Here is a 26,230-nt window from a genome sequence, read left to right as displayed (position 1 = left end):
ATGACAGTGAAATACAATGATTAGCCTTTGTCTTGATCCTGTTTTGGACAAAACAACCACAAAAAGACATTTCTGAGACAATTGGTGAGGTTTACCTGTTGATAGTAAGACATTATTGTTTTTCTTAGCTTGATAATGGTGTGTCTAGTGAGAAAATGCCTCTTTGAGGAGTAGGCTAAAGTATTTAAAGGTGAGATGACAGAATGCCCGGGATTCTCTAAGACACTGGTGAATAAGGGGTGGAGAGACGGGAAACACATGGAATGGGGGTGCTGGTTGAAGCATGGTGATAGGCTTGTGGGAGTTTATTGTACTCTCTACTTCTGTGTATGTTTGGAATTATTTCATAACAAAAAGTTACTTACATCCAGAACCTGGCACCTGTTGTCACGCCACTGCTTGCACTGCTGTCCCATCTGGATTACTGCCAGGGATCTTAGTTCATTTGTCTTTTTTTCTTTTTGAGACAGGGTCTTGCTCTGTTACCCAGGCTAGAATGCAGTGGTGCAGTTATGGCTCACTGCAGCCTTGAGCTCCCAGGCCCAAGCAAGCCTTCTACCTCGGCCTCCCATGTAGCTGGTACCACAGGAACACATCACCATACCCGGCTTTTTTATTTATTTATGTATTTATTTTTTTGAGACGAAGCCTTACTCTGTTGCCCAGGCTGGAGTACAGCGGCGTGATCTCGGCTCACTGCAACCTCTGCCTCTTGGATTCAAGCGATTTTCCTGCCTCAGCCTCCCGTGTAGCTGGGGTTACAGTCGTGTACTACCACACCTGGCTAATTTTTGTGTTTTTAGTAGAGGGCTTCTAAAAACGGGGCTTCACCATGTTGGCCAGGCTGGTCTCGAACACCTGACCTCAAATGATCCGCCCACCTTGGCGATCCGCCCACCTTGGCTTCCCAGAATGCTGGGATTATAGGAATGAGCCACCGCGCTCAGCCTCTGGCTAATTTTTATGACGGGATTTCGCGTGTTGCTCAGGTTGGTCTCAAACTCCTGGGCTCAAGTGATCTGCCTGCCTCGGCCTCCCAAAGTGCTGGGATTACAGATATGAGCCACTGCACCCAGCCCGCTCTTCTTGCTTCTGCCCTAATCCCCTGCAGTCTAATCTTAACATAGCAGCCAGAGTGACCCCATAAAGTGGCAAGCAGGTCTTGGCCCCGCTCCACTTAGAAGCCTCCAGTGGCTTCCCTTCTTATTTAGGAAGAGCAGAGTCCCTTGTGGGCTTGTGTGAACCACTCCCTGTGCCTGCCTCACTCCTGCCTTCTTCCTTGTTTGCTCCACAGTAGCTTCTCTGGCCTTGCTCAGCCCAGAACCTGCCGTAGGGCCTTGCACCTGCAGTTTCCTCTGCTCACTGCTCTGCTTCGGAGGTGGCCTTCTCAGAGGCCCTCCCTGGCTCTTCTCCCTCAGTTACAGCCCCCATTCTTCCTGTCCTTCCTGCTCTATGTCTCCTTAATACTTTCCACCATTGAACTCACCACACCTGCTACTTACTCCTCTTATTTTTTTATTTTTTGAGATGGAATTTCGCTCTTGTCATCCAGGCTGGAATGCAATGGTGCGATCTTGACTCACTGCCACCGCCGCCTCCTTAAGCAATTCTCCTGCCTCAGCCTCCCGAGTAGCTGGGATTACAGGCATCCACCACCACACCCAGTTAATTTTTGTATTTTTTTAGTAGAGATGGGATTTCACCTTGTTGGCCAGGCTGATCTCAAACTCCTGACCTCAGGTGATCTGCCTGCCTCAGCCTCCAAAAGTGCTGGGATTACAGGCGTGAGCCACCATGCCCTGCCACCTGCTACTTACTCCTCTTAGTGATGATCTCTTCCCCATAAAAGATGAGCCCAGGAGGGCTCTGCTTTCTGCACCTAACACATTTCTAGCACAGGGTGGGCACCTAATAAGTATCTATTGAATGAAAGAGTAAGAGGAAGTGAAGATAGCGTTGATGACTTTTTCAAGGATTTTAGTCAAAAAGAAGAGTAGGGAGATGGAGTAGTAGCTGGAGGGATGTAAGGGGTCTGAGATGTTATGTGTGATAAGTATTAACATGGCGAATTCGTATGCTCATCCAATGGAGAGGGAAACTGATGCTGGAAAGAGAGGAGCTGATTTAGCGGCAGAGGCCTCGAGAAGGTGGGAAGGAAGGGATCGGGGCAGGGAGAGGTCTTCCACGTAGAGGGATGAGTACAGATGTGGGGGTGGTGGGAGAATGAAAGTTCCCCTTTGGTTGCTTCTCTTAGTGAAATAAAAATCAGGGTTCTCTGCTGAATAGAAAGGATGTGCAAAGTGTGTACGGTAGTTTTTTCTGGGAGAGTGGGGGTCTGATGATGAGGAATAAGTAGTAGGAATGCCATGAAGTACTGGACACCAGGTAGTGATTGCAGTGACAGACCCAGGCACCTAAGCTGGTTAGTGAGCACAGCACGGGGCCAGGAGCATTGCACGGTGGCTCACGCCTGTCATCCCAGCCCTTTGGGAGGCCCAGGTAGGTGGATTGCTTGAGGTTAGGAGTTTCGGATTAGCCTGAGCAACATGACAAAACCCTGTGTCTATGAAAAATACAGAAATAAGCCAGGCATGGTGGCGCATGCCTGTAATCTCAGCTATTTGGGAGGTTAAGGTGGGAGGTTGGCTTGAGCCTGGGAAGCAGAGGCTGTAGTGAGCCAAGATCATGTCACTGCACTCCAGCCTGGGCAACAGAGCCAGACCCTGACTGAAAAAAAAAAAGCACAGCAAGAACATTGTAGGTTCGGGTGGGGCAGGACGGTTAGGAGAAAAGGGTCAGAGTCAGGGGTTTGCAGGAGGGTGGAAAGCGGTGGAGCCTGAAGGGTCCCAGTACTGAGGAAAAGAGTTGGAGAACCAGAGGTGTGAGCAGGAAAGATAGGAGGGGGTCAGAGAGCACGGGGTTCAAAGCTGTCATTTGGGGGTAGGCATTGGGAATGACCATGTCTGGGGTGTTCCCTGGAAAGCAGGGAGCTGAGATGCTGGGCAGGTGGTTGTTGATCCCTCACCTTCTGTCTGCGTGTTTGTCTGTGGCTTGCTTTGATCATGTCCGTGTTGGCATGTGCAGCTCTAGGCAGAAATTTCGGCTGTTACAATATTCCTTTGTATGAACCTACCACAGTATGTTTACCTGCAAATAGACATTCCAGTTCTTAGGTTGTACCATATGAAATAGCTGGTATTGGACCTTTTTTTTTTTTTTTTTTTTTGAGATGGAATCTTGCTCTTGTTGCCCAGGCTGGAGTGCAGTGGTGCAATCTCGGCTCACTGCAACCTCCGCCCCCCGGGGTTTAAGGAATTGCCTCAGCCTCCCAAGTAGCTGGGATTACAGGCACCCGCCACCATCCCTGGCTAATTTTGTATTTTTAGTAGATGTGGTGGTCAGGCTAGTCTGGAACTCCTGACCTCAGGGGATCTGCCCACTTCGGCCTCCCAAAGTGCTAGGATTACAGGCCTAAGCCACTGTGCCCGGCTTGGACCATTTTTTAAATCTGCAAAATCATCAATTTCACATGGTTCAAACTAATATTTTCCTAGGTTTTGCTACCTTAAGCAGAGCTTCAGTGAACCAGCTTGTATGCGTATCGGTGTGCGAGGTGTGAGTGCCTCTGGAGCCTGTACCTAGGTGTGGGGCATCTGGGCCGCATGGTCCTCACAGCTGGACCAGGAAGGGGACTGACTTGCACTCCCACCAGCAGCACAAGGTTCCTCTGTCATGAATGCTTGGTGTTGCCCAACTGTTAAGTTGCTGCCAGTTGGATTGGCATGAAATTACTTAGCACATAGGTGACTGCAGTAACCTCCTGCCTGTCTGGCACAGAGACAGTGGTCCATAAATGCTGGTGCCTTAACTAATAGCAGGCTATAGATCCTTTAAACCATGTGGTTGGCGGTGATTAACTGAAAGGGATGTGTCTTTAAGTGAAATAGGTTACAAAGCAGAAGGTACAGTATGATTTCATGATATTTATAGTAGATGTGAAGTGTTCATATTTTGGTGGCAGGATTATGAACAATACTTCTAGTTTGCTTATCTGTGTTTTTTTAAAAAAATTCTACAATACACATTCAATGTCTTTGTAATTTTAAAAAATCCTGGTAAGTTACTTTTATGATTTAAAATGAGATGTAGAATTCCCTACGGGGCATGAGGCAATTTTAGCTTAATGTACCAAGCCTCCTTTCATATCTATAATTGATCAAAACCTTTTTTTTTTTTTTTTTTTCGAGGTGGAATCTTGCTCTGTCGCCCAGGCTGGAGTGCAGTGGCACAATCTTGGCTCACTGCAAGCTCCACCTCCCAGGTTCACGCCATTCTCCTGTCTCAGCCTTCCGAGTAGCTGGGACTACAGGCGCCCCCCCACCACGCCCGGCTAATTTCTTTTTGGATTTTTAGTAGAGACGGGGTTTCACCGTGTTAGCTAGGATGGTCGCAATCTCCTGACTTTGTGATCTGCCTGCCTCAGCCTCCCAAAGTGCTGGGATTACAGGCATGTGAGCCACCGTGCCCAGCCGATCAAAACGTTTTTAAATAAACAAATTAAACTGTTAAGGGGCAGGAAAAAATGTCAAAATTAGGGCATGCTTTCAGATTTTAGAAATTCCTAGTGATAACTATCAACTGTAGCAGCATCTGCTGATGGGGCACCCTTACTGATAACACTGATTGAAATTCCATGGATGGGCCAGGCGCAGTGGCTCACACCTGTAATCCTAGCACTTTGGGAGGCTGAGACGGACGGATCACCTGAGGTCAGTAGTTCAAGACCAGCCTGACCAACATGGTGAAACACTGTCTCTACTAAAAACACAAAAAATTAGCCGGGCATGGTGGTGGGTGCCTATAATCCCAACTACTTGGGAGGCTGAGGCAGGAGAATTGCTTGAACCCAGGAGGCAGAGGTTGCAGTGAGCTGAGATTGCGCCTTTGTATTCTAGCCTGGGCGACAAGAGCAAACTCTTGTCTCAAAAAAAAAAAAAAAAAAAAAAAAAAAGAAAATAAGAAATTCCGTGGATAAAAAGATGTCATTGGGTTTTTAGTATTTGTGTGTGTATGTTGTGGGGAGCGAGGGAGATTCTTCTCTCACCCTCAGGCACATTTTCTGGAAACTCGTGCTTCCTAAATCTGAAACCATGGAACAGTCATTTTCGTTTTCAGTCTTGGCTGTGTATTGAAATCATCTGGGGAGCTTCTTAAAAAACACCGATGCCGGCCGGGCGTGGTGGCTCAAGCCTGTAATCCCAGCACTTTGGGAGGCCGAGACGGGTGGATCATGAGGTCAGGAGATTGAGACCATTCTGGCTAATACGGTGAAACCCCGTCTCTACTAAAAATACAAAAAACTAGCCGGGTGAGTTGGTGGGCGCCTGTAATCCCAGTTACTCGGGAGGCTGAGGCAGGAGAATGGTGTAAACCCAGGAGGCAGAGCTTGCAGTGAACTGAGATCCGGCCACTGCACTCCAGCCTGGGCGACAGAGCAAGACTCCGTCTCAAAACAAAACAAAACAAAACAAAACACCGATGCCTTAGTCCCAACCCCAGCAATTCTGGTTTTGTATACCTGGAGTGGGCTAGGTGTTGCATTGGTAATTAAAAGAGAAAAAGTATTTACTCCCCAACTGAATGTTGTCTGTAGTCGAAATAGAGAACCATTGCTATGGCACAAGGGTTTGCAAACTTTTTCTGTAAGGGGTCAGATAGTAAATGCTTTTTGTTGTTTTGTTTTCCTGTTTTGTTTTTGTTTTTGTTTTTGTTTTGAGACAGGGTCTTGCTGTGTTGCCCAGGCTAGAGTGCAGTGGTATGATCTCAGCTCACTGCAACCTCTACTTCCTGGGCTCAATCTATCCTCCCACCTCAGCCTGCTGAGTAACTGGGACTACAGGCATGCACCACCATGCCCAGCTAATTTTTTGTATTTTTTGTAGAGACAGGGTCTCATGTTGCCCAGGCTGGTCTTGAACTTCTGGACTCAAGCAATCCGTCTACCTCAGCCTCCCAAAGTGCTGGGATTTCAGGCTTGAGCCACTGTGCCCGGCCACATAGTAAATACTTTATGCGTTCAAGGCCATTGTAACCTGAAAGCAGCTGTAGACAATGAGTGAATGGATGTGCATGGCTGTGTTCCAGTAAAACTTTATTTACAAAAAAAGGTGGTGGACTGGATTTGGCCCAAGGTTATGGTTTCCTGATACCTGCCAAAATATTCATTTTCTATTTTATTTTAACAGTGGTAAAACCTGAGAAGAAAACTATGATTTTGCACTATATAATGGAAAAAAAAATGTAGGATTTGAAGTTCAGAGTCTGGAGTTCAAGTCCTGTTTCTAAATTGGCTATATAGCCGTAGCGACATCATTTAACCTCTCTGATCCTTATTTTATGCCTCTGTGCAATGAGTGTAGTAATAATGTGTACTTTATAGGGTGGTTGTGAAAACCAAATGGAATAAAGGATATGAAAGTGCTTGGTAAACTGAAAATGCTAAGCACACATTGCTCATTCTCACAAATTGCTTGTTGCTCAGCATCTTGTAGATTCATGTGTAATAAACATTAAATATTTAAGATAAAGCAAATTAGAAAATTTGAATATAAACATAGTATAAACATTAAGACTGAGAAAAATGAGTTATACATAATGCATTTCTATTTTCTTGAGCCAACAAAGTGACTTTGGAAGATGGTATAAATATTAATTTTTTCCAAAATAGAGTTTTCCAGAGAAAAATTGGTTTTCATCATGGTTGTGAAATGTTATAATCATTAACACTCTTGTGGGGAAGCCAAGGAAGGAGGAAGTATTGAGGGGTACAGGCAGGAGTTGAAAGAGCTGAAGCCTGAAGTGAAGCCATCACAGTGGGCAGCAAGCGCACGTCTGTGACCTGCAAGGAAGCATTTCAGTCGGGCTGGAACCAGCCTGGCGCAGGCAGTCAGAAGGGAGTGGGCAGGGAGGAAATGGAGGCATTAGGTGGAGACGGCTCTTTCTACAAGTTTGGCAGAAAAGAGAAAAAATAGGGTGTAGCTCGAAAAGGCCTCAGGGTGGCATAGACATTATCATAAAGCAGGGGAGGTTGATGCCTTTGTGTAGACAGCAACCCAAACCCGTGGAGCAGGATGGGGAGCAGGGGATGGGGTGAGGAAGATGGCCTGAGGGCAGACTAGGAGAGGAGTTAAGAAGGGTATGGGGAAGTGTCTGGGGATGAGGAAGGGAACCATATCCCTGGGCAGAGGCCAGGCAGGGTTGAGAAGCAGTGAGGAGGAGGTACTTGCAAAGCTTCGGAAGTCACTTCCTCCTGGGAGCATGCCCGGACCACCTCCTTTCCCTCCAAATCTGGATTAAATGACAGGACGTGTGCACCCATAGCCAGCTGTATGTGCAGTGATGAAACGGTCTGTTTACTTGATTGTGTTGTCTGCATCCCTGCTTGACTGGTGAGCTTCACTGAAGACAGGGCTGTGGCCTTTCTTGTGTATCCTACAAAACCTGGCACATACAGCGCATAATAGATCTTCATTAAGTATGGGTTAAATTGGATCCAGACTTGCTGTCTGGGGATCTGAAACCTTGAGAACTGTTTGTAAGTTATGTCTCTGGGTCTCTCTCTTTTAAACCCTGGTGTTGTAGGAAGAAATTCTGTACCTTCTAAAGGACTTCAACCCTCTTGATGTCCACAAAATCCAGAATGGCTGCAAATGGTAATGACTGTTCTTCCTTTGTTTTCTTTGGGAAGCAGCTCCTTTCCTCCCTGTTCATTTTGCTGATGCACTCACGTTGCAGACTAGCCCAGCAACCGCCACATCCACACCCACTCTGACTTGGCAAAGGAACATTTGGGAAACCCCCTTTCCATATTTAACCCTCTGACCCAGCAGCGAATACTGTCTTATCAACACAATCCTGGCTTAGAAGTCCAGAGACCTGGGTATATATTTGGTCATGCCCTTGCTGTGTTTTCTGACTTGAGATAAGTTGCTATACCACCCTCAGCCTTAGTTGTTCCTGAAAACCAGACCTACTTATATTTTCCCTTTCTTATTTTCAAGGCAGTAAAAAGTGGTTTAAATGTTTGTTTGTTTGAGACAAGGTCTCACTCTGTTGCTCAGGCTGGAGTGCTGTGGTACAGTCTTGGCTCACTGCAATTTCCGCCTCCCAGGCTCAAGCAGTCCTCCCACCTCAGCCTCCGAAGTAGCTGGGACTACAGGTGTACACCACCACATCTGGCTAATTAGTGTATTTTTTTGTAGAGATGGGGTTTTGTCATGTTGCCCAGGCTGGTCTGGAACTCCTGGACTCAAGTGATCCTCCTGTCTTGGCCTCCCAAAGTGCTGGGATTGTAGATGTGAGCCACCACACCTGGCTTGCTTTGAACTTTTGGGGCAGTAGTATTAATGAAACTCAAAGTCATAGACATATGCTGCATAGTGAAAGTCAGCTCATTTCTTCTGCTCCTTAGAGGCCCATGACAGTATCTCACAGTGGCACAGCCCCAAGTCTGGACATACTTGTAGCCTGCTTGTTCGTATTCTGTCACTGCAGAGAGAGAGGACACTGCCCTTCCAGCTCGGGCTTGGTGCCTCCCTGCAGCTCTGGGCTTCTCTGGAGATGTGCTCAAAGCCGCCCTCTCTCTCTTCCCTTTTCAGCTTTGCATTTGTAGATCTGGGCTCCATGCAGAAAGTGACACTTGCAATCCAGAAGCTGAATGGCAAACTCTTCCACAAGCGAAAACTGTTCGTGAATACAAGCAGAAGGCCCCCCAAGAGGACCCCTGATGTGATACAGCAGCCCCAGATGCCACTGGTATATCTTCTGGCCTTTCTGCTCTGGGGCGTTCCCTTTTCACCGTTTGGAGTGTGGCTGACTTTGCTTTCAGTGCTTTCATCCACCTCCAGTCCAGTCTGACTGTGGAGAAGCAGGCAGGGTCTTCGGTGAAATCAGGGAACTTTTATGGCCTTTAACAGTCAGAAGTAAGGTCAGATGCAGAAAACTTGGAATTTGTAAATTAAGGAGACTATATTTTTGGCAAGGATACAAAGGGTCATTAGGCTATTTAGTAAGGGCTTTTACAACGTGGAATATTGAAATTTAGGTTTTCCTTGTTAATGTAGCAGACATTGAGTGTCTACTGTTTGTACAGCCTTGTTCTGGCTGCTGGTGTGAAGTATAAGACAAGTCAATAAAATCCAGTTCTTCCTGGCAGGAAGATAAACATTGCCAAATATGAGGTATGAGGGGCAGTTAATGGTGGAGGCTGCCTCTGCAGGCGGAGAAGATAAGGTCCATAACTAACCCCTGGGAACTTCCCTCAAAAGGAGGAGGCCCGTTCTCGGTACACAGAGGTGAACCAGGAGAAAAAGATCCCATTCCAGAGCCTGAAGTGTTAGTGCTAGAAGCTGACTTGGCTGCACATATGAGGAAATCTGAACAATAGTGGCTTAAACAAGTTAGCGATTTGTTTTTCTTTCCTGTAGAAGTCAGGAGGTAGGGAGTCCAGGGTTGCTCTGGAGCCTCCATGGTGGTATCAGGGTTCTAGGCAGGAAGAAGGGGAGAAGCAGAGGGCAAAAGGGGCCTGTGTCCGCTTAAAAGGCTTTCCAGGAGCCCTGACGACAGTTCTGCTTGTGTTTCACTGGATATCCCTGTAACTCGTGGCCTTAAGTGCACAGATGCTGAGAGATGTAGTTTTGAAAGATAGACACATTGTTGCTAAACTTGGGGTTGGGTCAGCAAGGAAGCAGAGCATGCATATGGCTGGCAGTTAACAAGGTCAGCCACAGAGCTAGAGAGGTTGGAGGTGGAGGCCAAGAGATGGGTTGGAATTATTGACTACAATAAGATTTTCAGAGTTGGGCCGGGCACAATGGCTCATACCTGTAATCCCAACACTAGGAGACCGAGGCAGGAGGATGGCTTAAAATCAGGACTTTGAGACCAACCTGGCCAACATGGCAAGACCCCATCTCTATAAACAGGAAAAAAAAAAAAAAGATTGTCAGAGGTGACTCCCTTTGCTAATTTCAAACTCTTTCTCTTCCCTTCTCTCTTACGCCCTCTTTGAAAGGGCAAACTGTCAGACTATACTGCTTAGGAACCTTCCTAGTAGCAGTTGTCTGCTCTTCTCTGTGTTATGCCCTTCACCGAAAACTTCCGCTTCTGGCTCATTATCTTTCTGTCTTATCATCATGCAGATTTAGCATCCACATGGATGATTTGTCTGAGTCCAGTCACTTACTTCCTGGACTGTTGTATCTTTTTTTTTTTTTTTTTTTTGAGACGGAGTCTGGCTCTGTCACCCAGGCTGGAGTGCAGTGGCCGGATCTCAGCTCACTGCAAGCTCCACCTCCTGGGTTTACGCCGTTCTCCTGCCTCAGCCTCCCGAGTAGCTGGGATTACAGGTGCCCGCCACCGCGCCCGGCTGGGTTTTTTTGTATTTTTTAGTAGAGACGGGGTTTCACCGTATTAGCCAGGATGGCCTCGATCTCCTGACCTCGTGATCTGCCTGTCTCGGCCTCCCAAAGTGCTGGGATTACAGGCTTGAGCCACCGTGCCCGGCCGTATCTTTTTTTTTTTGAGACAGGGTCTCATTCTGTCACGCAGGCTGGAGTGCAGTGGAGTGATCTCAGCTCACTGCAACCTCTGCCTCCTAGGTTCAAGGGTTTCTCCCACCTCAGCTGGGACTACAGGTGTGAACCACCATGTCTGACTAATTTTTGTGTTTTTTGGTAGAGACAGGGTTTCACCACGTTGACCAGGCTGATCTCAAACTCCTTCCTGACCTCAAATGCTCTGCCCACCTCAGCCTCCCTAAGTGCTGGGATTACAGGCGTGAGCCACTGCACTCCACCTGGATTGTTGTATCTTTAATGATCTTTTCTTCCACTTGGTCACAGTTTCTCATTCCCGTAGCTCTATTTCAGACCTTGTCATCACTGTAACCATTTCAAGCATCCCACTCTGCACTGTCCCCTAGTCTTTGCAGCTCTCTTACTCTGAAAGAATGGTTCTCAAGCTTTAACAAGCATCAGAATCAACAAAAGAGTTTATGAACACAGCTTTCTGAGTCCTAGCCTCAGCGATTCTGACTCAGTACATGTAGGGTAGGGCCTGGGAATTTGCACAAGCTTCAGGTGGTGCTGATGCTCCTGGCTCTGGGACCACATTTTAGTAGCAAGGCTCTATAGCCTCAGTCCAACAGTTGATGCATTGGCACACATAGGCACCCAAAGTCCACTGACCCCACCGTTTTTTCATTATTCAATATTCTCTTTGTTCTCTCATTTTCCTCTTAGCCTAAATTCTATAGTCAATAACTACCTTAGTTCAAACATCTTTAACTCCATTGCCCTTTTCTCACTAGGTTATAGCTTGCAGAACACTAATCCTAGTTGAAGCCAGCCCTCTGCCTATTCTGAACCCACCATCTGAGCCCCTGAAGACATTCACACAACCTTGCTAACTGGTCTCAGTATGTGTGTATGGTCACAGGCTTTCCCACTGTTCCAAACTGACCTGTTTTGGAATTCTCTGATCTTTTCTCCTCCTATGTCCAATCTGCTCTTAAGCCCATCTAATGAATTTTCCATTTTAGATATTTTTCAACTTTCATTTGATTCTTTTTTTCCATTTATCTGCTGAACTTTTTCATCTTTTCACCTATTTTGTCTCTTTTTTTAAGATAATATTTTTATAGTAGTTATTATAAAATCGTTTTCTGCTAATTCCCACATTTGAGTCATTTGTGAATCTGCTTCTTTTTTTTTTTTTTTTTTTTTGAGACGGAGTCTCGCTCTGTCGCCCAGGCTGGAGTGCAGTGGCCGGATCTCAGCTCACTGCAAGCTCCGCCTCCCAGGTTCACGCCATTCTCCTGCCTCAGCCTCCTGAGTAGCTGGGACCACAGGCGCCTGCCACCTCGCCCGGCTAGTTTTTTGTATTTTTAGTAGAGACGGGGTTTCACCATGTTAGCCGGGATGGTCTCGATCTCCTGACCTCGTGATCCGCCCGTCTCGGCCTCCCAAAGTGCTGGGATTACAGGCTTGAGCCACTCTGCTCTATTGACATTTATCCCTTGATTATGGGTAAAATTTTCAGGTCCTTTTACAAATAGTTTTTTGTTTTTTCCTGAGACAAGGTGTTGCTCTGTCACCCAGGCTGGAGTGCAGTGGCTCAATCACGGCTCACTGCAACCTCCACCTCTTGGGCTCAAGCCATCCTTCCGCCTCAGCTTCCCTAGTAGCTGGGACTACAGGCATGCACCAAGACCTTGCCTGGCTAATTTTTGTATTTTTTGTAGAAATGGGATTTCGTCATGTTGCCCAGGCTGGTCTCAAACGCCTGGGTTTAAGTGATCTGCCCACCTTGGCCTCTCAAAGTGCTGGGATTATAGCCATGAGCTGAGCCACTGCACCTAGCCTATAGTAATTTTTTATTGTATGTTGGACATTATGGATGCTATATTGTGGAGACATGTTATTGTCCTCTAAATGGTGTTGAAATTTTTCTAGCAAAGATTAAATTACTAGCAGATCTTTTATCTTATTAAGGGTTTTTGTGTGTGTGTCATAGTTAGGATTGGAATGTTTCATTGTGAGCCTTCTTCTTGGGTAACATCATTTTTCCTAAGGCTTGGCTTTTGTAGGGTCCCAGGTGAGTGCTCCGGGTGCTTGCCAAGGTCTGTCCCCCTTGCTGGGTTGGAACTCCATTGTCTCCAGCACTGTGAGACCTCCGGCATCTGTGTCCTCTCTCAGTGCCCTCTCCCCCACCTTCACAGCAGCTGTTCTCTTTAAGGCCTCCTGGTACTTGTCCTGCACCACGGACAGCTTAGGCCTCAACCAAGGACCTGAGGTAGACACTTAGATTCCTTGGATTTCTGTGTGGCTCCTTCCTCTTTGGTCCTCTGTCCCCAGATTCCTGTCACCCAAACTCTGTTGCTGCCCAGTGAGACAGCCACTTTCTGCTTAGGCTCTGTTTCCCTTTGCTGTGGTTTGGGAAAATGCCCCCAGGCAGAAGGCCAGGGTGAATGTGGCACTCACGTGCTTTCCTTTCCTCAGGAAACAGCCCTCTGCCATCTACTCTCATTAGTTCTATGCTGGAAACGGTGAGTTCCTGTATTTTGTCCAGTTTTAGAGTTGTTTGGGGTGAGAGTTAAGTTGTGTCATGCCGGAACCAGATACTGGAAAAGAGAATCATGGCTCTCACTTTTTTTTTTCTCTTGGGATAAAGATGATTTTCCAGTGTTCCCACTGCTTTTGAATCAGAAATAAGTACACAAAAGCTGAACACAAAATCTCCATACATGTGGACATTTAAAAACATTCCTATGTAAACAACACATGGGTCAAATAAGAAATTATAAAGAAACTTAAAAACACTTAGAATGGAATAATGAGGAAAATACTACCCCTGAAAAGTTTCGGGATATAGTGAAGGCAATATTTAGAGGTTCGTCCAACCTTAGAGGAGCAAAGAAGAAAGGTTGAATATTAATGAGCTAAGAGTTGATTGAAGAAGTAGGTAATTTTGAAATCCAAGTAGAAAGTAGACATTAATGACCGGACACGGTGGCTCACACCTGTATTCCCAGCACTTTGGAAGGCCAAGGTGGGCAGATCATCTGAGTCAGGAGTTCAAGAGCAGCCTGGCCAACATGGCAAAACCCCATCTCTACTAAAAAATACAAAAATTAGCCGGGCGTGGTGGTGAGTGCCTGTAATCGCAGCTACTTGGGAGACTGAGGCAGGGAGAATTGTTTGAACCCCGGAGGTGGAGGTTACAGTGAGCTGAGACTGCGCCACTGCACTCCAGCCTGGGCAACAGAGCAAGACTGTATCAAAAAAAAAAGGCTGGGTGCAGTGGCTCACACTTGTAATCCTAGCACTTTGGGAGGCTGAGGTGGGCGGATCACAAGGTCAGGAGTTCGAGACCAGCCTGGCCAATATGGTGAAACCCTGTCTCTAACAACAACAACAAAGAAGAAAAACTAGCCAGGTGTGGTGGCATGCACCTGTAGTCCCAAGCTACTTGGGAGGCTGAGGCAGGAAAATTGCTTGAACCTGGGAGGTTGCAGTGAGCTGAGATTGTGCCACTGCACTCCAGCCTGGCGACAAAGTGAGACTCCATCTCAAAAAAGAAAAAAAAAAAAAAGTTGACATTATTGAAATTAAAAAAAAAAAAAATCTAGCCAGGCACAAGGGCTCATGCCTACAGGCACTTTAGCAGGCTGAGGTGGTAGGATCACTTGAGCCTGGGAGGTATAGTGAGCTATGATAATGCCACTTCACTCTAGCCTGGGCAACAGAGTGAAACCCTTTCTCTAAAAAAAAAAAAAAAAAAAAAACCCAAAAAACCAAAACTTTCACCTTTTTTTGGTTTTTATTTGAGACAAAGTCTTGCTCTGTCGCCTGGCTGGAGTACAGTGGTGTGATCTCGGCTCACTGTAACCTTTGCCTCCTGAGTTCAAGCCATTCTCCTACCTCAGCCTCCCAAGCAGCTGGGATTACAGGCACACACCACCATTCCCGGCTAATTTTTGTATTTTTGTAGAGATGGCGTTTCATCATGTTGGCGAGGCTGGTCTCCAACTCCTGACCTCAAGTAATTGCCTGCCTTGGCCTCCCAAAGTGCTGGGATTACAGGTGTGAGCCACCGCAACCTGCCTGAATTTTTTTTTTTTTTTTTTTTTTGAGACGGAGTCTCACTCACTCGCCAGGCTGGAGTGCAGTGGCGCAGTCTCAGCTCACTGCAACCTCCACCTTCTGGGTTCAAGCAGTTCTCCCTGCCTTGGTCTCCCGAGTAGCTGGGATTACAGGCACCTGCCACCATGCCCGCCTAGTTTTTGTATTTTTAGTACAGACGGGATTTCGCCATGTTGGCCAGACTGGTCTCGAACTCCTGATGCGGGTCATCCACCCGCCTCTGCCTCCCAAAGTGCTGGGATTACAGGCGTGAGCCACTGCGCCTGGCCCTGAATTTTTTTTTAATATTTGTTGAATCTGTGGATGTAGAAACCACAGATATAGAAGACCAGCTGTATTGGCTTAGGGCCAGACAGTTTGACCAATAACATATAATGGATAACTCAAAGAGAGGCTCATTCGTACACAGAAACTATTATTCAGGTAGAGTGGTAGATCTCTGGGGAAAGGATACACACTTCAGTAAATTGAACTGGGACAATTGCTTATTCATGAAGAAAACTATGAAATTATATCCTTACCTTATCCCATGCACAAAAATTCTAGGTGGATTATAAACTTGGTAATGAAAGGCAAAACTTAAAAACTTAGAAGAAACATAGTCGAATATCTTTTTGATCTCAGTGAAGATGATCTTGTCAGATGTCCTACCAGATATGATCTCAGATAGGATTTATCAAGGCATAAAGCATCAGGTGAAAAACAAAGATGGATAAGTTAAAATAAAGACCACCTCTTTGAAAGTTGATATATAAAGGAAGATAAATTCAAGCTGAGAACTGGGAGAAGATATTTGCAATAATATAACTAACAAAGGATCAGGAAAAGTGTCATAGACTTTGGCCAGTGATTCAAATATGGCCTATTGCCCATTTTTATACTGCTGACAAGCGAAAAATGCTTTTTTATTACACTTTTTATTTTGAGATTCATAGCAGATTCACGTACAATTGTAACAACAATACAGAAAGATCCCATATACTCTTTATCCAGTTTCTCCCTAGTGTAACATCTTACAAAAACGATCACAACCAGGATAGTAACATTGACCCAGTCCAAATACAGAACATTTTACTTTTTGTCTGTTCTATAGTTTTTGTTTCTCTGTTTTCCTGAGGCTTACTTGATCATTTTTTAGAATTCCATTTCTTGGCTGAGTGCAGTGGCTTCATGCCTGTAATCACAGCACTTTGGGAGGCCAAGGTGAGGGATGGCTTGAGGCCAGAAGTTTGAGACCAACCTGGTCAACATAGGGAAACCTCATCTATTTTGAGATGGAGTCTTGCTCTGTTGCCCAGGCTGGAGTGCAGTGGCATGATCTTCACTCACTGGACAACCTCTGCCTCCTGGGTTCGAGATTCTCCTTCCTCAGACTCCCTAGTAGCTGGGACTACAGGCATGCACCACCACGCCCAGCAAATTTTTTTGTATGTTTAGTAGAGATGGGGTCTCACCATGTTGGCCAGGCTGGTCTAGAACTCCCGACCTCAGGTGATCCGCCCGCCTCAGCCTCCCAAAGTGCTGGGATTACAGGTGTGACATGCTGCACCCTACCACAAAATTTTTTTAAACATAAAAATAATAAATAGGCCTGGTGCGGTGGCTCACGCCTGTAATCCCAGCACTTTGGGAGGCTGAGGCGGGTGGATCACGAGGTCAGGAGATTGAGACCATCCTGGCTAACACACCCCGTCCCTACTGAAAATACAAAAAATTAACCGGGCATGGTGGCGGGCACCTGTAGTCCCAGCTACTCAGGAGGCTGAGGCAGGAGAATGGCGTGAACCTGGGAGGCAGAGCTTGCAGTGAGCCGAGATTGCACCACTGCACTCCAGCCTGGGCGACAGAGCAAGACTCCGTCTCAAAAAAAAAACAAAAACAAAAAACGAAAATAATAAATAGGCCAGGTACAATGGCTCATGTCTGTAATCCCAGCACTTTGGGAGGCTGAGATGGGCGGAGACCAGCCTGGCCCACATGGTGAAACCCTGTCTCTGCTAAAAATACGAAAATTAGCCGGGTGTGGTGGTACATGCCTGTAATTCCAGCTACTTGGGAAGCTGAGGCAGGAGAACCTGAACCCGGGAGGCAGAGGTTGCAGTGAGTGAGATTGTGCCACTGCACTCCAGCTTGGGCTACAGAGTGAGACACTGTCTCAAAAAAAAGTAATGATAATAAAAATAAGTAGAATTCCATTTTTATTTATCTATAGTGTTAAGTGCATCTCTTTGTATACCTTTTTAAATGGTTGTGCTAGATGTTACATTATTACATTATATACATATAACTTACAGCTTACTCATGTTGGTTTTACCAGTTTGAGTACATCTATTTACTTCCCTTTACCTTTCCCTGTTAATAATGCATTTGTATTTGAAATAAAATATTTACTCTATATACATTTAGATCCAAGTCGGAAAGAATTATAATTTTTTTTTTTTTTTTTTTGAGACGGAGTTTTCCTCTTGTCACTTAGGCTGGAGTGTAGTGGCGTGATCTCAGCTCGCTGCAGCCTCCACCTCCCAGGTTCAAGCAATTCTCCTGCCTCAGCCTCCCAAGTAACTGGGATCACAGGCATGTGCCACCACACCCAGCTAATTTTGTAGTTTTAGTAGAGACCTTGCCATGTTGACCAGGCAGGTCTTGAACTCCTGACCTCAGGTGATCCACCCATCTCAGCCTCCCAAAGTGCTGGGATTATAGGCGTGAGCCACCACACCTGGCTAGAAAACGTAATTTTTGCTTCAACTGTCAAATAGAAAACTCAGGAGGAGAAGGAAGATGTATTGGTTGGTGCAAAAGTAAGTGTAGTTTTTGCCATTTAAAGTAATAGCAAAAACCGCAATAACTTTTGCACCAACGTAGTATTTACCCATATTTTTTCTGTGTTCATTCTTTTTTTCTTTCTTTTTTTTTTTTTGAGACAGAGTTTCACTCCTTTTGACCAGACTGAAGTATAATGGCGTGGTCTCGGCCCACTGCAACCTCTGCCTCCCAGGTTCAAGCAATTCTCCTGCCTCAGCCTCCCAAGTAGCTGGGATTATAGGCACCCGCCACCACACCAGCTAATATATATATATATACACACACATACACACACACACACACACACATATATATATATATTTTTTGGAGACGGAGTCTTGCTCTGTCGCCCAGACTAGAGTGCAGTGGCACGATCTCAGCTCACTGCAAGCTCCACGTCCTGGGTTCACGCCATTCTCCTGCCTCAGCCTCCCGAGTAGCTGGGACTATAGGCACCCACCCCCTCGCCTGGCTAGTTTTTTGTATTTTTTAGTAGAGACGGGGTTTCACTGTGTTAGCTAGGATGGTCTCAATCTCCTGACCTCGTGATCCACCCGTCTCGGCCTCCCAAAGTGCTGGGATTATAGGCGTGAGCCACTGCGCCCAGCCATTTTTATATTTTTAGTAGAGATGGGGTTTCACTACATTGGCCAGGCTGGTCTTGAACTCCTGACCTCAGGTGATCTGCCTGTCTTGGCCTCCCAAAGTGCCGGGATTACAGGTGTGAACTACCACGCCCGGCTTCTTTCTTACTTGCTAACGTCCCAAAGTTCTACCTTTTATCATTTCTTTCCTGTTTAGAGAACTTCCTTTGGCTGTTCTCCTAGGGTAGGTCTGCTAGTAACAAATTCTTACTTTTCCTTCATCTGAGAATGTGTTAATTTCCCCTTCATTTCTAAAGAATATTTTCTTTTTCTTTTTTTTTTTTTCTGAGACAGAGTCTTTGCTGTTGTTGCCCAGGCTGGCTGGAGTACAATGACACGATCTCGGCTCACTGCAACCTCTGCCTCCCGGGTTCAAGTGATTCTCCTGCCTGAGCCTCCCGAGGAGCTGGAATTACAGGCGCCCGCCACCACACCCAGCTAATTTTGCATTTTTAGTAGAGACAGGGTTTCACCATGTTGGCCAGGCTGGTTTTGAACTCCTGACCTGCAGTGATCTGCCCGCCTTGGTCTCCCAGAATGCTGGGATTAGAGGCATGAAGTGTCTGGCCTAAAAACATTTTCATTAGATAAACAGTTTTTTTATTTCAAACTGGAAACATAATTGTGCCACTTTCTTCCGGCTTCCATGGTTTCTTTCTTTTTTTTTTTTTTTTTAAGGATTTTTTTCATTAAATTTTTTTTTTTCTTTTGAAACAGAGGGGGGGTTCACCATGTTGCTCAGGCTGGTCTTGAACCCCTGGACTTAAGTGGTTCACCTGCCTCAACCTCCCACAGTGCTGAGATTACCCAGCTGAGCCTCCATGGTTTCTGATGAAAAATCTGTTGTCATTCAAATTGTTTTTCTCTGCATTCAAGATTTTTGCTTGGTTTTTGGTTTTCGGAAGTTTAATTATGATATGTCTTGGCATGCATTTCTTTGTGCTTTTGCTGTTTTGGGTTCGCTTGCCTTTTTGAGTCTAGGTTTTCTCGGTCTACCGTCTTTCTGTTGTTCAGATTGCGAAATTTTTATTGCTGTGCCTTCCAGTCACCAGTTCTTTCTTCTGGTCCTCCATTCTGTTGTAGAGTTTACCCACTGAGCTTTTTATTTTGGTTATTGTATTTCTCAGTTTAAATTTTTTTTTTTTTTTTTTTTTTTTTTTGAGATGAGTCTCACTCTGTCACCCAGGCTGGAGTGCATTGGCACGATCTTGGCTCACTACAACCTCGGCCTCTTAGGTTCAAGCGGTTCTCCTGCCTCTGCCTCCCAAGTAGCTGGGACTACAGGGGCCCGCCACCACGCCCAGCTAATTTTTTTGTATTTTTAGTAGAGATAGGGTTTCATCATGTTGGCCAGGCTGGTCTTGAACTCCTGACCTCAAGTGATCCTCCCGCCTCAGCCTTCCAAAGTGCTAGGATTTACAGGTGTGAGCCACCACTTCTGGCCTAAAATTTCCATTTTTAAATACTGTTTTTTGCTGAGACTTGGTTTCTTTGCCGAGAGTTTCTATTTTTTTTTTTCATTTGTTTTAAAGGTGCTTGTCATTGCTCCTTGAAGCATTTTGTCATGGCTGCTTTAAAATGTTTGTCAGGTAGTGCCAGCACCAGTATCGTCTCGGCATTGGCAGGTGTTGATTGTCTTTTTTCATTCCACATGAGATTTTCCTGGTTCTTGGTATGAGTGAGTTTCACTGGAAACTTGGACATTTTCTTGTTATATTGCTGGACTAGATTTTGTGTACACCTTGTGTTTTAGCTGGCTTCCTCTGACGCTGCTCCCAGAGGGGAACATGGTACTGCCTCGCTGCGCCAGGTGAGAATGAAAGTCAGGCTCCCTACTCAGCCTCTAAGGCGTCAGGGAGCCCCTTGTTACTGCTAGTTCTGGTTTGTGGTCTCCACTGACATCTTGGCTTGGATGGTTTCATTACCCCTGGGGAAAGTCTTGACTCTCCACTATACCTCTTCTGACACCACCCCAATACGGAGAGATTGGGGGCTTTCTGTCTGTGAGGTCGGTGTGGAAGTCCAGGTTCCCAAGTAGTTTATATTGACACCCAGGCAGGGTGGCCGTAGGGAGAGATCGGTTTCGTTATTGGGTGGGGGATGAAATCCCTGGCTGCCTGCTTGGCCTTTTGTGATCAGGGTGGGGGTATTGGGCGACTCATCCCAGCCTCATGAGGGCAGATGTCTGGGTCCTGCATGCTGCCTTTGCTGGCATGCATGGAGTTGGGCTCGCCTTTTTGGTGGCGTTTAGCTGGAGTAGAGGAGTTATTATCTACAAGCTTTCTGTCTTCCTAGCCTGTCTCCTTTCTGGTGCTTTGGCTAGAAAGAGCAGGCTTTTGTTGGGGCTTTTTTTTTTCTGTGCCTATTGGTGTTTCTGGGTTGCTGGCCTCTTCAGTTCTAAGTTTGGAATATATAAAGCAAAAGGAAAACCCAGAGAAGTCATCACCACGTTGTACCCTGAGTTCCAAGGTCTCTGGCCAGCCTGTTCCCTTCTCTCCACCTCTCAGAGTCTTCTTATGTTTGTTTTATATGTAATGTCCCAGGCTCTTAGTTGTGTTTAACAGAACTAAGATGAAGTATGTATATTTCATATTCTCAGAGTGGAGGTTCTAAGAACAATTTTTATTTATTTATATTTTTAGAGCAGGGTCCTGCTCTATTGCCCAGACTTCAGTGCAGTGGCGTGATCTGAACTTACTGCAACCTCGAACTCCTGGGCTCAAGCAATACTGCCTCAGCCTCATGAGTAGCTGGGACTACAGGTGTGTACCACCATGCCCAGCTAATTTGGCCTCAAGCAATCCTCCTGCTTTAGCCTCCCAAAGTGCTAGGATTGCAGGGGAGCCACTAGGCCCAGCCATATATATATATATATTTTTTCATTTTCTATTTGTAGAGATCCCGCTCTACAAATTTCTATTTGTAGAGGGTCCCACTATGTTGCCCAGGCTGGTCTTGAACTCCTGGGCTCAAGCGATCCTCTCCCCTGCACTTCCCAAACTGCTGGGATTATATTGGTGTGAGACCCCCAGCTGTATTTTTAAATGGGAAAAAAAATGAAGAATATTTCATGACACATGAAAATTGTATGAAATTCAGTTTGTGTCCGTGAAGCATTCCTGGCATGCAGCCTCAGCCGTTTGTTTACAGATTGCCTGTGACTGCTTCCTCACTGCAGCAGCAGAGTGGACTCATGACAGACAGTAAGTCCCCCAAAATCTAAAATATTTACTATTTGACCCTTTGCAGAAAAAGTTTGCCAGTTCCTGGGCTAAGATCTAGGCTATTTTTTAAAAAACAAAAATAAAAAAACAGGATGAAAGTGCCTGGAAATCAATGCGAGAAAGAAACAACCTAATAGAAAAATGGGCAAGAGCTAGGAATAGGCATTTTGTAGGTGAAGATACATAAAAGCCAGCAGGACCACATCCGCAGGCTGCAACTTTCCCGTTGCTTACCACAAGGTGGCAGTTTCTGACAACACCCAGGCACCTGGTGGTTTTCTATCACCTGCTCCAGTCGAGTCAGCCACCTTTGATGCTGCTGGTTTCTGTGGTTTTGCCCATCCTGGTAGAACTGTCTGCCGAAGGAGCAGGGAGTGGGGAAGCCCCAGATGCTCACTGTTTTCATACAAGGGTCAGTCCTTGTTACTGTTTTCTTTTTAATAGATGTGTTCAATTTCAAGTATGCTTCAGTCAATTTCCAGAGTCCTAAAGTGGTTGTTTTTGACAGTTTGTCAAGATTTATTATTGCTTTTTGGGGAGAGGATTTGTTGATTGAAATATTTTGTAGTAAAATTGTTTTAAAGAAAAGAAAAGGTAACATTAGAAGATCAGCTTACGTAGCACGACACACACATCCAGGCAGAGTTCAGGTCAGCATGGGGGAGAGATTATCAAATGATGTAAGATAATTTCCCATGGGGTAAGGATGTGAGTTTTCAGATACAAAGCAGCCAGTGAGTGCCCAGGATAATGAATGAGAAAATAAAAACCTACATGGAGGCACTTTACAGAAGTATTTTAGAATACTAGGGATAAGCCTTAGAAAGAGAATCCATATTGAAGGATATGGAATCAGGTGGTGTGATAGAATTCTTCAGGAAAATAATGCCCAAGCCCAAACAAGTCAGTCAAGAATAAGGGTAGCACTTTGGGAGGCCAAGATGGGCAGATCACTTGAAGTCAGGAATTTGAGAACAGCCTGGCTAACATGATGAAACCCCATCTCTATTAAAAATACGAAAATTAGCCAGGCGTGATGGTGTACACCTGTAATTCCAGCTACTTGGGAGGCTGAGGCAGAAGAATCGTTTGAACCCAGGAGACAGAGGTTGCAGTGAGCCAAGATCATGCTGCTGCACTCCAGCCTGGGCATCAGAGCAAGACTCCATCTCAAAAAAAAAAAAAAAATATATATATATATATATGTGTGTGTGTGTGTGTGTGTGTGTGTGTGTGTGTGTGTGTATGGGTAGGCCATCTGCAGTGGTGTGCACCTGTAATCCCAGTGCTTTGGGATTTGGGATTTGGGAAGCCGAGGCAGGAGGATTGCTTCAGGCTAGGAGTTTGAGAACATCCTGGGCAACCCTGTCTTCAAAAAATGTGCCAGGTGTGGTGGCACACACATGTAGTCCCAACTACTGGTGAGGCCGAAATGGGAGGGTCACTTGAGCTGAAGGAGTCTGAGGTTGCAGTGAGCTATGATTGTGCCAGCACTCCAGCCTGGGTAACAAAGTAAGACACTGTCACTTTTTAAAAAAGGTAGAAAAAGACTTGCTCAGAAAGGTAGGGTCTCAAAAAATGTGTGCCCCATGTACGTGTTCCCATGTACGTGTTCCCATGTACGTGTTCTCAGAAAGCTATGAAGGAGTGTGTTCCAACAAAAATGAATCAGTGAAGCCAAAACAAGACAGGGTCTGGTATCCAACCCAGACCCAAGAGGAGAGAGATGAGAGGCTTCCCAGATTGGCCACAGGCAGTCCTGGAACAGTGCAGCAAGCAGTCCAGAACAGAGCAGGACGGGGTGAGACTCTAGGGGTGACGTTGACAGGAAGAAAAATGGAAAAGGGTCACTGGAGGTTACAGGAAAACTTAGCTAAAGATTCAAGGAAATCCAAGTAAATGGACTAGGGAAAAAGCAGCAGTTAATTCCTAAGAAAAGGTTGCAGGATGGGTGGGGTGGATCATGAGGTCAGGTGTTCAAGACCAGCCTGGCCAACATGGGTGAAACCCCGTCTCTACTAAAAATACAAAAACTAACTGGGTGTGGTAGCATGTGCCTGTAATCCTAGCTACTCAGGAGGCTGAGGCGGGAGAATCGCTTGAACTTGGGAGGCAGAGGTTGCAGTGAGCTGAGATTGTGCCATTGCACTCCAGCCTGGACAATACGAGCGAAACTCTATGTTAAAAAAAAAAAAAAAAAGGCCGGGCGCGGTGGCTCACGCCTGTAATCCCAGCACTTTGGGAGGCCGAGTCGGGCGGATCACGAGGTCAGGAGATTGAGACCATCCTGGCTAACACAGTGAAACCCCGTCTCTACTAAAAATGCAAAAAAATTAGCCAGGCGTAGTGGCGGGTGCCTGTGGTCCTAGCTACTCGGGAGGCTGAGGCAGGAGAATGGCGTGGACCCGGGAGGCGGAGCTTGCAGTGAGCTGAGGTCGTGCCACTGCACTCCAGCCTGGGCGGCAAAGCGAGACTCCGTCTCAAAAAAAAAAAAAAAAAAAAAAGAAAAAAAAAAAAGTTGCTTAAGAATAAAAAATAGCCGGGCGCGGTGGCTCAAGCCTGTAATCCCAGCACTTTGGGAGGCCGAGATGGGCGGATCACGAGGTCAGGAGATCGAGACCATCCTGGCTAACACGGTGAAACCCCGTCTCTACTAAAAAATACAAAAAACTAGCCGGGCGAGGTGGCGGGCGCCTGTAGTCCCAGCTACTCGGGAGACTGAGGCAGGAGAATGGCATAAACCCGGGAGGCGGAGCTTGCAGTGAGCTGAGATCCGGCCACTGCACTCCAGCCTGGGCAACAGAGCGAGACTTCGTCTCAAAAAAAAAAAAAAAAAAAAAAGAATAAAAAATAACACATGACTTGATTCAATAGTGATCAGGATTTTCAGTCACATAATAGAACACTGGAGGGTTTGAGCAGGCAGTGACATAGCCAGATTAGAACCCATTCACATGTTCATATGTTTTAGAAAATCAACTTTGTTGAAGTATTCAGTATACTTACTGAAGTATAATTTACTTAAAGTGAACCCATTTAAGTGTACAGCATGATGAATTTTGACCAGTGCATGCAGGATGTAACCACTGTCGCAATCAAGATAGAGAACATTTCAGTCGCCCAAAAGATTCCCCCTTCAGGGCCCCCAGCAGCCCTCAGCTGTTGTCCATCCTTTCGATGAGATGGAGCTTTTCCAGCGTGTCCTGTAAATGGCATCAGGGTGTGCGTGCTTCTTTGTGTCTGGCTTCTGTCATTCAGCGGAATGTTATTGAGATGCATCCATGTGGTTGCACCATCAGCAGTTCTTTTTTTATTGCTAAGTGATACTCTGTTGTATCATGTGCCACCATTTACTCATCCTTGCACCTAGATTTAACTTTTAAAGGGACCTTCTAGAACCCACTGGAGGAGGCCAGAATGGAGGCAGGAAGACCTGCTTCTGGCGGTCCAGGGAAGAGGTGAAAATATATTGTCACACCAGCCCTGAGGCTGCCCCCCAAACACGCCAAGTGCATCCCCACCTTAGGGCCTCTGGACCTACCATTGTTAGCCCAAAAGTCTTTTCTCCCAGGTGTCTATAGGATTTGCCAGCTCCCTTCATTCTAGGCTCCACTGAGCAGTCATCACCTCAGGAGGACTTTCCGTGAGACACCACCCAGCCCTGGCTCCCTTCATCCCCTCTCTCTGAGTTGTGTCTCTTCATCCCTCTTACTGCCAGCCAAAGACATTATTCCTCTTTGTATATTTATTTAGTGTCTGCTGCCCCCAGGAGAATGTGAGCTTTGTGGTGGCATTTTATATTTGTGGGTGACTAAATGGGGGCTCCCTGAGGAGCCCATGCAAAGGTCTTTGTCTTTCATCTTTGTCATTTTGTGTCTGGCACATAGCAGTGCAAGTGATTAAAGAATGAAAGGGAAGCAATTGAGGTTAGAGCTGCAAATGTGGAATTTCCACCAGGATGGGCCCCTCAGGTATTCCCAGGTGCAATTCCCCGGGTTGGTGGAGGTCAGGGCAGGGGTAGACAGCACTTAAAGAGAGTTGACCCAGGGTTGTGGCAGTGAGCAGACTTGGAGGCTGCAGGTTGGGAAGCTGCCTGTGTTCTGGGTGTCATGAGGTTGTACCCTGCTGAGTGTATGCAAGAACTTCTCCCAGGTGTGTAGAGGGGACTGGATGGATGGTCCCACCTCCAAGCCTTTTGCCGACCAACTTTTGTGTTCCTGTTTCTCCTCTCCCACTGCACGGACTCCCCAGCATCACTCTGGAGCAGGCGCACCTCTTAGAACACTTGACCAGCTGGTAGAAATGTCTCAGAACAAAGTAAAGGGATAATTAACAGCTGTTGATTGATCTGGGCATGAGGGTGACCATGCTTGTAGCAACAATGGAACTTAATTAAAATTAGCTGATCTTGCAGCTATTGAGGTGCTGCCTTGATCTCTGTGGCTTCCATGTGGCCACCTTTGTATTACAGACACATCTGGAAATTGGAGGTCTGTGTTTAGGTGACATGCCTGCTGTGGCTGTTGGATGATAATTATGTTGATTTTCCTCTGGAACTTAATTTTATAAACTGTCAAAACGGGCTTGTTATATTTATCACTTAAATCATTAGGGAATAATAATTAGACCAAAAATGATGTAAAATGCTTCTGTATTAATAATCATTTTTAGCTTGAAACTGCTGGTGATAATTGGTTTGTGGGCTTGGTATTTAGAACTGCCTTAGGAGAGGCCGGGCACGGTGGCTCACGCCTGTAATCCCAGCACTTTGGGAGGCCAAGGAGGGTGGATCATGAGGTCAGGAGATCGAGACTATCCTGGGTAACACCGTGAAACCCCATTTCTACTAAAAATA

The 26,230-nt window shown here is 46.0% G+C and overlaps 1 protein-coding gene across 1 annotated transcript in view; it reads left to right on the top strand.

The window, feature by feature from the left end:
• TDRD10 (tudor domain containing 10) overlaps nucleotides 1-26,230 on the top strand; it is a 51,107-nt gene that overhangs the window by 13,266 nt on the left and 11,611 nt on the right. The window contains exons 3-4 of the mRNA XM_007976974.3: nucleotides 7,642-7,712; nucleotides 8,658-8,814. Of these exons, the coding sequence (XP_007975165.2) occupies nucleotides 7,642-7,712; nucleotides 8,658-8,814 (228 nt within the window). The remainder of the gene's footprint in view (nucleotides 1-7,641; nucleotides 7,713-8,657; nucleotides 8,815-26,230) is intronic.

This window comes from Chlorocebus sabaeus, chromosome 20 (assembly GCF_047675955.1).
Source record: "Chlorocebus sabaeus isolate Y175 chromosome 20, mChlSab1.0.hap1, whole genome shotgun sequence".
NCBI lineage: Eukaryota > Metazoa > Chordata > Mammalia > Primates > Cercopithecidae > Chlorocebus > Chlorocebus sabaeus.
Note: the sequence above shows the minus strand (reverse complement) of the source record. Positions and strands in the feature narration are given on the sequence as shown.